The 12,922-nt window shown below is 46.6% G+C and overlaps 1 protein-coding gene across 1 annotated transcript in view; it reads right to left on the reverse strand.

Annotated features, from left to right (window-relative positions):
- The window catches only part of otofa (otoferlin a), a 50,278-nt gene extending 39,923 nt beyond the window's left edge, over positions 1-10,355 (reverse strand). Inside the window, exons 1-2 of the mRNA XM_062559526.1 lie at positions 10,102-10,355; positions 5,595-5,653 (exon numbers count right to left, since the gene is read on the reverse strand). Coding sequence (XP_062415510.1) covers positions 5,595-5,653; positions 10,102-10,183 — 141 coding nt within the window. The 5' untranslated portion in view covers positions 10,184-10,355. The remainder of the gene's footprint in view (positions 1-5,594; positions 5,654-10,101) is intronic.
- Between the last annotated feature and the right edge of the window lie 2,567 nt (positions 10,356-12,922).

Below are 12,922 nucleotides of genomic sequence, written 5' to 3' on the forward strand. Positions count from 1 at the left end.
GCTAAACCTGATGGTGGAATGTCCTCATGCAGCAAACTCGCCTTCCTTGAGCAACCTGATAAGAGGCAGTCGGGGGACGTTTAGGGGAAGTGACCTCACGTGGTCCCTTCCTGTTCTCTTTGGTCTGCTGCAGCACGCCCAGGAGTTCAGAGTCCTGAATTAACCAATGAGGCTTTCAGTGGTACTGAAAAAGCCTTTACAGTCACACTAAAGTGACAACTAAAACAGCTATATGTTCATAAAATACCACAAGAAGATCAAAAGATAAAATATGACTAAATTATGTCATGGTTGTGCACTGCACAATTGTGAGCTTGTTTTTTTCTTTTAATATTCCCTCCCCAAGATCTGTATTTCTTTGAAATAAACAACACACAAGAGTAACATGACATGGTATGTAATGTGTCAAATGTCAACCATGAACCTGTTAATTAACCACTGAGCCTCACAACAGCTGTGCTCCACATTTAAGAGAGAATCTGTGATTGTTTATAAATACACCTCACATGACAATTTAATGTACATATAATAGACAAAACACTATAAGCACGGCCTGTGTGTCACATGGGGGATTGCCGGTGCAGGCGGAAGCAGGACTCAAATGCAGGATTCCCAGACGAAGTGTGCTCTTTATTCGAAAAACAGGACAACTTGCACCGACGGAAAGTAACACGGACAATGACGCGACAAAGGACAACTGGCACACAGGGCTTAAATACACAAGGGAGGTGCAGGTGATTGGACACAGGTGGAAGCAATCAGGCAATCACAGGACAGGAAGTGAAGTTACCCAGAGACACGAGACACAAGAAAGCCACAAAATAAGACAAGCAGACCCAAACCGTGACAGAACCCCCCCCTCAAGGACCGAATTCCAGACGGTCCTAAAGGAGGGTGGAACCCAGAAAAACAGACAAGGGAGGGAGGCAACCCCGACAACCCCCGGCCGCCCAGGGGACTCCAAGGGTCGGCGGCACGGGGTCGGGTCCCTCCGGCCGGGATGACCGCCGGACCTCAGGGTCTCGGGGGGCCTGCCGGGTCGGCGGCCGGGCCTCAGGGTCTCGGGGGGCCTGCCGGGTCGGCGACCGGGCCTCAGGGTCTCGGGGGGCCTGCCGGGTCGGCGACCGGGCCTCAGGGTCTCGGGGGGCCTGCCGGGTCGGCGACCGGGCCTCAGGGTCTCGGGGGGCCTGCCGGGTCGGCGACCGGGCCTCAGGGTCTCGGGGGGGTGCCGGGCGGTGCGGCTCCGGTGTTGTCGTGGCGGGGGGCGCCGAGCTGTGCGGCTCCGGCGTCGTGGCGGGGGGCGCCGAGCTGTGCGGCTGCGGCGTCGTGGCGGGGGGCGCCGAGCAGTGCGGCTCCGGCGTCGTCGTGCCGGGGGGCGCCGAGCAGTGCGGCTCCGGCGTCGTCGTGGCGGGGGGCGCCGAGCAGTGCGGCTCCGGCGTCGTCGTGGCGGGGGGCGCCGAGCAGTGCGGCTCCGGCGTCGTCGTGGCGGGGGGCGCCGAGCAGTGCGGCTCCGGCGTCGTCGTGGTGGGGGGCGCCGAGCAGTGCGGCTGCGGCGTCGTCGTGGCGGGTGGCGCCGAGCAGTGTGGCTGCGGCGTCGTCGTGGGGCTCCGGCCCAACCCCTGACCCCACCCCCCCTTCAAGGACCGACTTCCAGGCGGTCCCCAGAGGGTGGGAGGGAGGGGTCATGGTCAGGCGCCGCGGGGCCGGGACCGGGGGCGTGGTTCTCGGGGCAGGAACGGGCGCTGACCGGGTTCTCGGGGCAGGAACGGGCGCTGACCGGGTTCTCGGGGCAGGAACGGGCGCTGACGGGCGTCTCGGCGCCGGAACGGGCGCTGACGGGCGTCTCGGCGCAGGAACGGGCGCTGACGGGCGTCTCGGCGCCGGAACGGGCGCTGACGGGCGTCTCGGCGCAGGAACGGGCGCTGACGGGCGTCTCGGTGCCGGAACGGGCGCTGACGGGCGTCTCGGCGCCGGAACGGGCGCTGACGGACGTCTCGGCGCAGGAACGGGCGCTGAAGGGCGTCGTGGACGGTGTTGCTGCCGCCGACCTTGGAGGTCCAGGACGTGGGGATCGTACCTGGCCTGGAGGAGGGCGGCCAGCTCCAGCACCTGCTTCCCGCGTTCGCTGAGGACTGGAGGCCGGGCGCTGGCCTCCCACTGAGAGTCCCAAGCGGTGTCCGGACAGCGGCGAGGGCGTCGACCGGGACGCCGCCCGGAGCCTGCTGGCGAGCCGGGGTCGGCGTTACGCCTGGCAGCCTGCTGCACGCTGCGGGGACCGCCGAGGGCCAGACGGGTTCCCAAAAACGGGTTCACAAAACTGAATCCCGCTGAGTCCTTCCATGGTCGCGTCATTCTGTCACATGGGGGATTGCCGGTGCAGGCGGAAGCAGGACTCAAATGCAGGATTCCCAGACGAAGTGTGCTCTTTATTCGAAAAACAGGACAACGTGCACCGAAGGAAAGTAACACGGACAATGACGCGACAAAGGACAACTGGCACACAGGGCTTAAATACACAAGGGAGGTGCAGGTGATTGGACACAGGTGGAAGCAATCAGGCAATCACAGGACAGGAAGTGAAGTTACCCAGAGACACGAGACACAAGAAAGCTACAAAATAAGACAAGCAGACCCAAACCGTGACACTGTGTGTGTCATTAGCCCGGCCAGAAATCACTCAACCCAAAACCTCACAGACGAAACATTTCAAAATTGTTACTCTATTTTTTTCAGGCTTTAGGATATTCTCCCAAAAGTTAACCCCCGGCACCCGGCTGTCCACCTTCTTATATGTATTACTCTTTACACATCATATTACTTGTTGCAATCCAATAAGTCAGGTGGTTAACCATATGATCGATGGTGCCGCCGTGGTGAATAGGAATTGTTGTTGTTTGGACAATGATGTGGAACTTTGTTAAATCGGTGCTTCGATCAATGCTTCCTCGTTAGAGAAAATAAATATCCGAATCCGGGCAGATTTGAATTGCAAAACCGCCCTTTGCAGTAGAGAGAGTTTAAAACATTACGTACACAATGGCCTAAAAGAATTTTGCATTGCGTAATCACGAGTTTCTCATTAAAAAGTCAGAGTGTGCACTTAGTAGACTGTGAGGAGGTAGCAGCTTGAGGCGGGGGCAGAGGGAATATTCCTGCACTCATTATGTGTGCATGCTTCCAATCTCGTGACATCCGGTATGAAAACTTATAACAACAACATTCCTGATCAAATTCTTCCTGACACCTACTGCCACACACACACACACACACGTACATTAGCTTTACTGTATCTAGAGGCGCGTAGAATAACCCTTGTGGTCTGTTCTTCGCTGCAGTTACGTCCCACCAGCGAGGGGGAAGTCCTGCTGTACTGCAGCTAAAAGCCGAGTCCCACCACGGTATAAATAATGGATACTGAATCCCCATCCAGTCTATCTGCATCCTAGTTCAAAGGCACCCAGCTAGACCACGCATGAAGCAACAAGACACACAACTTTATGCTAATGAGCCTCGACTTCGGGGGTTGGACTGAGCTTACTGAGCCGTGCCAATGTTCCAGCACTGAGGAAGAAGACGTCGGATGAGGAGGGCGTGACGAGGAATTGCCCAAGAGTGTGTGTGTGTGTGTGTGTGTTTGTGTGTGTGTGGGGGCGGGGAGTTGAGGCACGTGAATGCACCGACAGCATGTAACGTCCCTTGCATGCTCACACACACATTCACACACAGGATCTACTGGGAGCACAAGTCGTTTCATGGGAAGCCCTGGTCATTTCATTGATGCTGAGTGATGCTAACGACCTCGCCAGCACAACAGGACGCAGGCGAAAGCATCGGGTGAGGCGCTCACAAGGGATCACACTCAGTTCCATACCAGTCACTCTAGTCATGTCACAGGAACAACACAATGCACCAGTATAGATCTTCATGTAATCGTTGTCACAGACGTGTGTGTGTGTGTGTGTGTGTGTGTTTATGCAAGAAAATGTTTAGTTATTTAGTCATTTTCTTGATTAGACTGAAAACAAGCAGACAAAAGCCCTAGTTATCAGCAGAGGAAGCAGCCTTCTGCCTGTGAGCCCATCAAAGGAAAAATAACATTTCTCTGTAGAAGCAGGCAGCTCAAAGGGAAGAAAAACTCCCCCGGGGAACTACTTTAGGCGTTTGAGGCCCTGTTTCTTTTGTTTTTCTTATTTAATTCCCTGGCTTTATCCCCTGCTCCCGTTCTTTCTCTTTTGCCCCCACTCTGTAAGTGCTGGTCTCTCAGTGTAACAGGAGCCTGCAGGAATCCTATGCGGAACATTTCCCAGAATCCCACAGCAACCACTGAAGAGATGGACCGACCGGGACCCAGACGGGCTGCATTTAAATTCTTCATGTTCTGAGAGGCTGTTGCATGATTGAGTTTTTGTCCATTTAATTTATTCTGAAAAGTCAAAGCTTGGCTTCTTCAGGGACAAATGAGTTCGCTCTGCAGTCTTGAGTGTCTAGTTTAATTAAAACTGAGCAGGTATCATCGCCATGCATGGAAGGAGGCCTCTGCCTTACCTCCCAGCTCCTTACATGCCTTAATTGAACGGGAGAAGGTCATTGAAAGAGGAGGCACTTGGTACATAAGGGAATAAGTTTGACTTAGAGAAGTAACGCTGATGTGATTAGACATGGGACTTCGCTTGGTCTATAGTTCAGCACCATCCCTTCATATATATATGGAGTTCTTCTATGTATCCCTGTGTAAATGAATGCAGTGCAAGGTCGAAGTGGACGGGCGTGTCTTTAAGCTTTAGTTTCCTCCCACAGTCCATAATAGACAATAAGTTCAGCTTATCTGATAACTTTCAATTGCTCTTAGATAATATTCATCAATCCAGAATCCATCCTTTTTCTAACACAATGCATGCTGGGATAGGGTCGATCGAAAAAATTGATCGATGGGTTGAACCGATCCTCAAGAGATATTAAGAAAACGGTAAAGTGACGTCATAATTTAAATGGACCTGCAACAAAAACAGAAGCTTCTAAATAAAATCACTAAGTGAATAAAACAATAACATAATTCTCTGATCACTTCATCTGATGTTTCCTATTCTTAATGTCATGAAAAAATAAGCCATTTCCAAGTATTAAATACCAAGAACTGGAAAACTTGTAGGTGTAAATGTTCCTGACCTTATTTATGTCTCATTATTAGGTGTGAACTGCATTATACCATGAAACAGCTTACAGTTTGTTCAAATTTTTAGTTAACTGGAATAAAATAAATGCAATCAGCAAAAGTAAAAAGTTAACATCCGGTAATAGATGAACTACACCTCGGTCGCATGACATCACCACCACGAAGATTTAGATGGTGTTCATTAGTCTCGTCTTTCTCTCCACCCTTTTTAAAGAAATCTTAAAAATCGTTTTTTTTACGCTTGTGTTGATTCAATTATCTCTCCTAATTGTTGACTTACATGCTTCATTAAGAAAACTTGCAGTGACGTCAGCGTGCTGTTATCTGCAGGGGAGATTGGAAGTTTGGGGGACGGTTTCTATTAAGTTGAGAGCTAATTGTTCGTCCTTATCGAGGTGTCCAGGGAAATAAAGATACTGACCTCATTGAAGTGGGCCACGTCCTCACAGTTCTCTGCCACACGGCTGTAGAAGGACAGTCCTGAGAAATAAGAGGGAATGTAAAGTTTATAAACAGATAAATGCATGGTTTATAGCATTGCATTGATTGTCCTTTCAGTTGGAAAAAGGCAGGGGAAATGAATGCAACACAAGACTATTCATTTATTTCTGCTTGCTTAGTTTAATAAAGAAGAGAAAAGAAATTCTTCTTTACGTGGCTCTATCCTTTTTGTGCTGCGCTTCTTCTACTACACTCCATTGAAGTTTTACATGCTTCTTTCTGTGTGTATGGCAACAACGCGTCTTGTCAGGTTTCAAATAGAAACAAAATCAGGAAAATGGGAGATTTCAATTTTACTGCAGTTTGGGTACTTTTTTCTAAAGTAAAGGATCAATTTGCTGAGAGACATTTGTCAACATCACTGTCAACAATCTGTTCACATAAAAGGCAAATGAAGCGACAAATGAATGTCTTAAGTATCTGATAAACACTCAAATGAGTCGGGCTGCGTGGGGCCACAGGAGACGGAAATGAAATGGTTACATTATGACTCATTATGCGACTAAAAAAAAGCAAACAGAGAGAAGAAGAAAAAAAACAGCAGAACAGAACTAAAATAGAAGTGAGATCATTGCCACCAATCGACGACTTCCACCAGATAAAATGATCCTGAGAACAATGAGGTGTTGGTGCAGTGTGTGTTCAGGGTGATCCACGGGACACAAAGCCATTGGCTGCGCAGTGAACCGAGTCCCTCACGCGGTGCTTGGTGATGCCGCTGATGGTGCCGGACCGCTCGCACTGGGGCTTTGTCGCGCTAGTTTGCTTTGTGTGTCTGAGGCTTTGTGTTGCTGTTTGTTTGGGGGCCACGTGGACAGCTGATGTGTACAGATCACAAATTCATACATACATATCTACATGTAGGCAAACACGCTCGGAAACCTACACAGTTAATTACGTCCCGTGTTTGTTTGGCCGGAATAATCCTTTCAAATGGAAAATAAAGATTATTTATGGCCCCTCTGCGTTTTTATTTGTGTCTTTTTGCTCATTTACATATAAAACAGTCTTAAAGATTAGAGAGAAAAAAAAATACGCAAGAAAAAATCTTTTTATCAATACAGTTTGACCATTTTGACTTTCATGTATGATCACAATCCCACCACTTCTATGTGGGAGAAGGAAAAGAGACAACGTTCCTTCTAGATTATTCCAAACAGAAGCATACTTTTCATACGAGGTTTTTAATCTAACCCAGGTGTGGGTTTATGAAAAGTAGACCTTGTGAGGCTTATATAAGGTGACTTAACAACACAAATGAAGCATGCACAGAGATTTGTTTTACCTTTTCTTCAGCTTTAGCTGGATCGATAGGGTAAACAGACCAAACCACAAAAGAGACAGTTACCTCCTCCAGTGGAGGACGTAAAGTGTTTTATGGGGATAAAAGAGAAAAATGAATGATGCGTGTGGGACACAGCAGATAAAGCTTTGATTCAGCACAAACAAATATGATGAGGTTAAAAGGATGAAAAACAAAGCAAGAGAAGTGGGATAAATGAAGGAAGTTCAAGTGCAATATCGTGAGAGTGGAAATAAGACTTTAATTTTTAAGATAACCCTGATGTACAGAGTGTGTGTGTGTGTGATCCCGCGGGCTGCTGTGCGGAGGCCCAGCCAATAAGCAAGTAGAGCCGGAGTTTCCTTCTTTGATAAATCCAAGTGCTACAGATAACAGCGAGGATCCATCAAAGACTTGCTACAAAATCAATTAGGTTTTCATGCCTCCTCTTTGAAGGAGGCTTCATTGCCCGTGGTAAAAGATAATAATAAACCATTCCGAGCCTTATTGAACGGGGAACTCCACAGTCTTTTTCATTGTTTCGTTGTTTGATTACACCTTGAATGCAATTCATTTTCAGATTTACTGTTTTTAATAACTCAAAATATTACACCAGATTCTGGAGGACGAGTGTTTGGGTTTCTCTCAAACATCACATGTGGATTCAGCCTCACATTGCATCGCTCCACCAGCCTCTCAAGAGGTCAGACGTGGTTAGATGTGCTCAGGGAGGGCTGGGGAGAAGCCAGGCAGCTTCCTCTCCAGACAGGAAGTAGTTTGAGGTGAAAGCACTCAGGAAGCACTACGGTCGGGTTGCCAGCAAAAAGCACCGCAGCTCAAAGGACTGGGGACAGAAGACTGAAACGCTGCGATGCAACGTCAATAAACATCGGGATCGCCTCATAATATCAATAGCGATTATTATTATACCATTATACTATAATCTGGAAGAAGAAAGATAATAATAAAATTGATTTCACTGTGCGGCATAGTATGACAATTGCTAATGAAGACATCATCCCGCTTTAATCCTTTCACAGGAAGACACACTTTCCTAATGTGAAGCAAAATAGAGTGAGTAATTACTCAACCAGAAAATCAACCAGTATTTGTTTTAATGAAACTAATCGTATGGTGGGGATTCAGTGTAGGATGGGATCAATCGCTGCTTTCACTCGCTCATCTTTCAAAAAAGTGGTTGCAAAAGGGAAATCGGCCGTTTTGATGTGTTGTACGTGTGTTTTTAGATGAAACCTTCTTTTCACGACTAGTAGCCAAAAATCTTGCATCAATTATACCATTATACAGAACAATGGGAGTTTTGTATTAAAATCTAAGAACCGATCGGCTCCGAGCTAAAATGAGAGGGTTGTTACTTATAATAAATAAGTATACAGACCCCAAGTGAGTCACACTGCTGCTGGATTATTGTTGGATTATTATTATAAATAAAATGTTGAAATGTCATTGTTATTTGTACAACATGTTTTTTAATGCTGCTCCCAACTGACTAAAAGGAGGAGAAATCGCAAGTTCTGTGACCAATCAGATTATCTGACCCTCGTAACAATCTTATTGGTTGTATCAGTCACGCCTCCATCCTCTCTGTTTGTGTGTGCAAAATGGGCGCGGCCTTCCTCACCTGCCGCATCTCCACACCTGATGGCAATCAGCGCTGCTTAAGATTTCCTCTATTCACTCATCGCCAGATTATTTTGCCAGCTCATTGTTAGTTGAATCTCGGCCTAAAGAGACTCTTTGACTAAAGAGTAGGGTTTCTAAACAGTCTTTTTGGAGAATAAAAAATACCAACAGTACAAGGCTTCTTTACACTAAGGTTTGCACCATCACGGCTATTAAAACTATCATGTTTTGCCTGCTAACATCATTTATGTTTTTTACAAATCTTGCATGGTAACTGTTAACAAAGGGGATTACTGCTTTTTCTTTTAAAATCACAGTGTAAGCATTGCCTGAATGAAAATACTATATGACAGAAAATGGGGTACGAAGGCACACTCGTACATCGTTGCAGACTAACAATTTAGAAAACAGATGAACTGCAGCGGCTGTGCTGACAGGACACCCATGGGAGGAATAGCCAGACATCCTAATCCTTGACTTGGATGATGCAGTTCATGTAATATCAAGACCCTGGGGAATTTCCTGCAGCACAACACTGAAAGGCATCCTCTACGCAGCTCGCACACAGCCGTGCACACACACACACACACACACACACACACACGTACGCAGCAGTGGAGAGAGGAGAAAGGAGGTGGTGGTCTTGTAACAGCCTCAACGACACCGCCGCTGGCAGCGGGAGGATCAGAGATGGGATTGAACGCCGGTTAGGGGATTGGAGCGATCAATCCAAGCTGCTGAAACACACTCTCTCTTCCCAATTTGCTCGCTCTATCACAGGGCTAAAAAGAGGGTTGATGTTGAGGAATGATTCCAGTGAACGAATTCCCATCCAGTCCCACGTTGATCCCTGTCTCCTCTGAACAGATGCAGAGAAGATCAGGTGTTCACCTGCTTAGAGCCAACCGTCATCTAATCACCCGTGTTGGTTTAGTGGTAAAATGAACATGTACATTTGAGAAATAAATGTAATGGCACTATATTCCCAGGGATGTACACACCGTTACGCATTGCTTTTTCTTTTGGTGGCTATTATGAATAATTTACATTTCAATAATTGCTAAGAGAAATCCAGACCGTTGCGGTGAAAACGGGTGAGGGAACATCATTGGTTATTATTCACAGCAGTGTAACCATCCTACGTCAAATGAAGCTTGTTTCTTTAGAACTTTGAAAAATGTAAGTGTGCATGATTGGAAAAAGAGACAATGGAGAATGTCAAATGCTTAAATAACAAGCTCTGCATTATGAAATAGTAGTAGTTTATCGGACCTTACTTTTCCCCCCTTATTTTAAGGTCTGTCCTGTTTCGAAATCGGAATTTCGCACATTTCAACATGAATCAGAGCCAACGATCCAGGCGGGGATTCCCTCAACTTTTTTACGCATGCGGGACCGTGGATTGTCCTCCATCACGTTTTTTTTTTCAAACCCAGAGAAAACCCGCGGGCACAAAACGGAGGCTGCGTCCAAAGCCACGACTCGGAGAACGTTGTCCTACCTCTGAATGTAACTTTGGCCATTCTGTCCCCTTTCCCCCGCAGGTGGCCGGCTGTCTTCAGGTGAACCATTAGAGCCATCATTAGTCCCCTCGGGTCACGGGAGTATTTCTACCCCACACGGGAAGAAGAAGAAAAAAAGACAAAAACGAACTTGACCTGGTTTGGTGCAATCTGTCGATCTTTAGGTGATCCTCTCCGTGCTGCGTGGCTGCTGCGTCCGACGCGCATCTCCGGGCGCATCCACCGGCTTCACTCTGCTCTCCGTGCGGGGAGGGAGGGGAGGGGGCTGCCTCGGCTCCTCAGTGGGGGACAGGAGATGATGCTTTGATTGTGAAAGATTAGTCCAGGTCTGGGATTTGAGGGGAAATTCACAGCATCTTTTTTTTTAAGGGAGTTTTTTTCTATAATCATTACTGATAATAAAGATGTATGTTCTTTATCTTCTCCTCAGATTGCCTGGTCAGATAGAAAAGCCTCTTGGATGTATTTTTTCAAACATTTGATCTAAATCAGAAAAAGTGTAATTGGCATCTTCTTTCAGAAAATAAAATAAAAACAGAGCTGAAATAGTAATACGATCATAGTGCTTGTCATAAACAATTACTTCTTATTCAATTTTGCTATGAACACTTACAATTAAAAGTATATTGAGGTTTTTTTCAATACATTGTAGAATAAAATCTTTTTCTTTAGGACCATTGTAAATAACAGTTGCTAGGCAACTTCTGTCCCCTCTTTATATTGATGAATTAAGGTCGGGGTCACATGAGCTTGGCCAGTCGTCATGTTCTACCTGCTGGCTGTAATTTGTGTACTATTTTCAGTAGAAGACCAACGCAGAGGGAGCTGTGCACGCTGGGTCCTGAGGGTGCACACATGAGCACCGGTTTACCAGATGTTGGTACACTTTTAAAGTACCAACGCCCTCCCAGAGCACTATTGCATTGGCATTTATCATACTTAACATAATTATTTGACAACATACATAAAACCTTAAAGTAAAGTAACACTGAATTATCTACGTCATGACAGCTGGGACTTTATTTAGAAAATGGCAGGGTTGCAGCGGGATCCCCTTTAACTGAAATGTGATTTTTCACAGCAGACAAAGGGATAACGTCTTTGGTCCGGCCAAGATATGGAACTTTCTGTCAGATAGAAATCCCCCCAAAATGCATACAATGTCTCACAATGTGGTCTGTCACTTTGACACAGAGTACAGCTCAACAGCACCACAAACTACTGTACAAAATGTGTTAATCAACATAGTTTAACAGTTTCAACAAAATAACATTATTAGCATTAGCATTATTGCAGGATGGTGTTACTGGTTTGAGCAAGGTGTACTGGATAAAAAGGCCATCTGAAGAACGCCAAGGAGTGTTTTCCCCCAAAGCCCGGTATTAATGAACCTCTATTTTTAGCTGCAGCCCAAGTAGTTCATTCGATTTTATTTCCTTTCCACTCTCTGGGAAAATATACAAAACAAATGCGGAAGAGTAAAGCTGTTCCAGAGATTCATTATCTCTCTGTATGAGATACTCCAAAGGAGTAAGATAACATGAAATATATATTTTGCTGTCTCCAAGTGAGACAACTTTGCTTTCATGGGCAATTATACTGCAATTAACCTTCAATTATAATTCAATTATCCTGTAAAACTGCATGTAAACATAAAAGTGAATGGTTAGATTTACAGCCTTGCACAAAAGGCAAAAGATACCACGAGCTGATAGAACTGGAGCACAACATCATTTAACACAGCTAGACACGCAGTCAAACCCGATACAGTAAATCAGCTGAGATGGACCATTTCATCACAAGCATCATGTCAACTCACTTTGGGGAACTACGGCAGGACTTGACATAAATAATCTCTCCGACATGCATATAACAAGATTGGACACTTTGGACTTTAGGAGCCAACTGAAGCCAGATGAGCCGCCTTTACCCCTTTGTGCGTGTGTGTGTGTATGTGTGTGTATGTGTGCATGATTGTCTGTGCATTTTGCAGTGAATGATGTTGTTATTTGGGCAGAGACGACATAAAAAAACAGCAGTTACTTTATTAGCCCCCGGAGATGCAAACGGACACATGTATTGATTTTGTGGCCATTCTGGCACCTTTTCTCAGCAACAAATACAAAAGAGCTTGGGGGGATTGAGTCGTCTGCATTAGTTTTTTACAGAGCAGATCAGTGCCGGCGCTCCGCACACGCACATCACGCGCTGCGCGTAGGGCACCAAGTGCCTGGGGGGGCACCAAAAAATCTGGGACGTGAAAAATCATCACAGTAGGCTACTAGTATAAATAACAAATAAAATATGTCTAAAGCATGCTAATATGCAAAATCAATACAAAGTCAAAAAGTAATAGGCCTAGACCAAATTAGTGGAGAAAAAGGGGAACCTCCTGTGCGGCCCCCCCCCCCTCCCCCCACCTCCCAGTGGTTTGTTCCATTATGCCTCAAATCTCAAATGTGGCAGACAGCTTTGAAACGGCTTCGAAAAGGCATCAAGAGTCGGGGGCGGAAAAAAAAGACAGCCGGATGATGCTCGCGCGTCGCTCTCAGCTAAGACAATGTTTTAAATCAGGGGTCCCCAAACTTTGTCTCGTGAGGACCGTTGCTAGCGGTCAGCGGGCGGCCGGCTGCCCGCATGTACTCGCCTCATAATGTCCGCACGGACCGCCGTGGGTCGTATTCGGTACTCGTCCGCGGGCCGCCTGAAGTTTCTGTTACCGTTTCTGTTATCATTTGTTTTTCATGTTATCATTTACGTTTTTGCATAACAATCGGCTTCAAGAGGCATATCCCAATC

Source organism: Pungitius pungitius, chromosome 20 (assembly GCF_949316345.1).
Source record: "Pungitius pungitius chromosome 20, fPunPun2.1, whole genome shotgun sequence".
Lineage (NCBI taxonomy): Eukaryota > Metazoa > Chordata > Actinopteri > Perciformes > Gasterosteidae > Pungitius > Pungitius pungitius.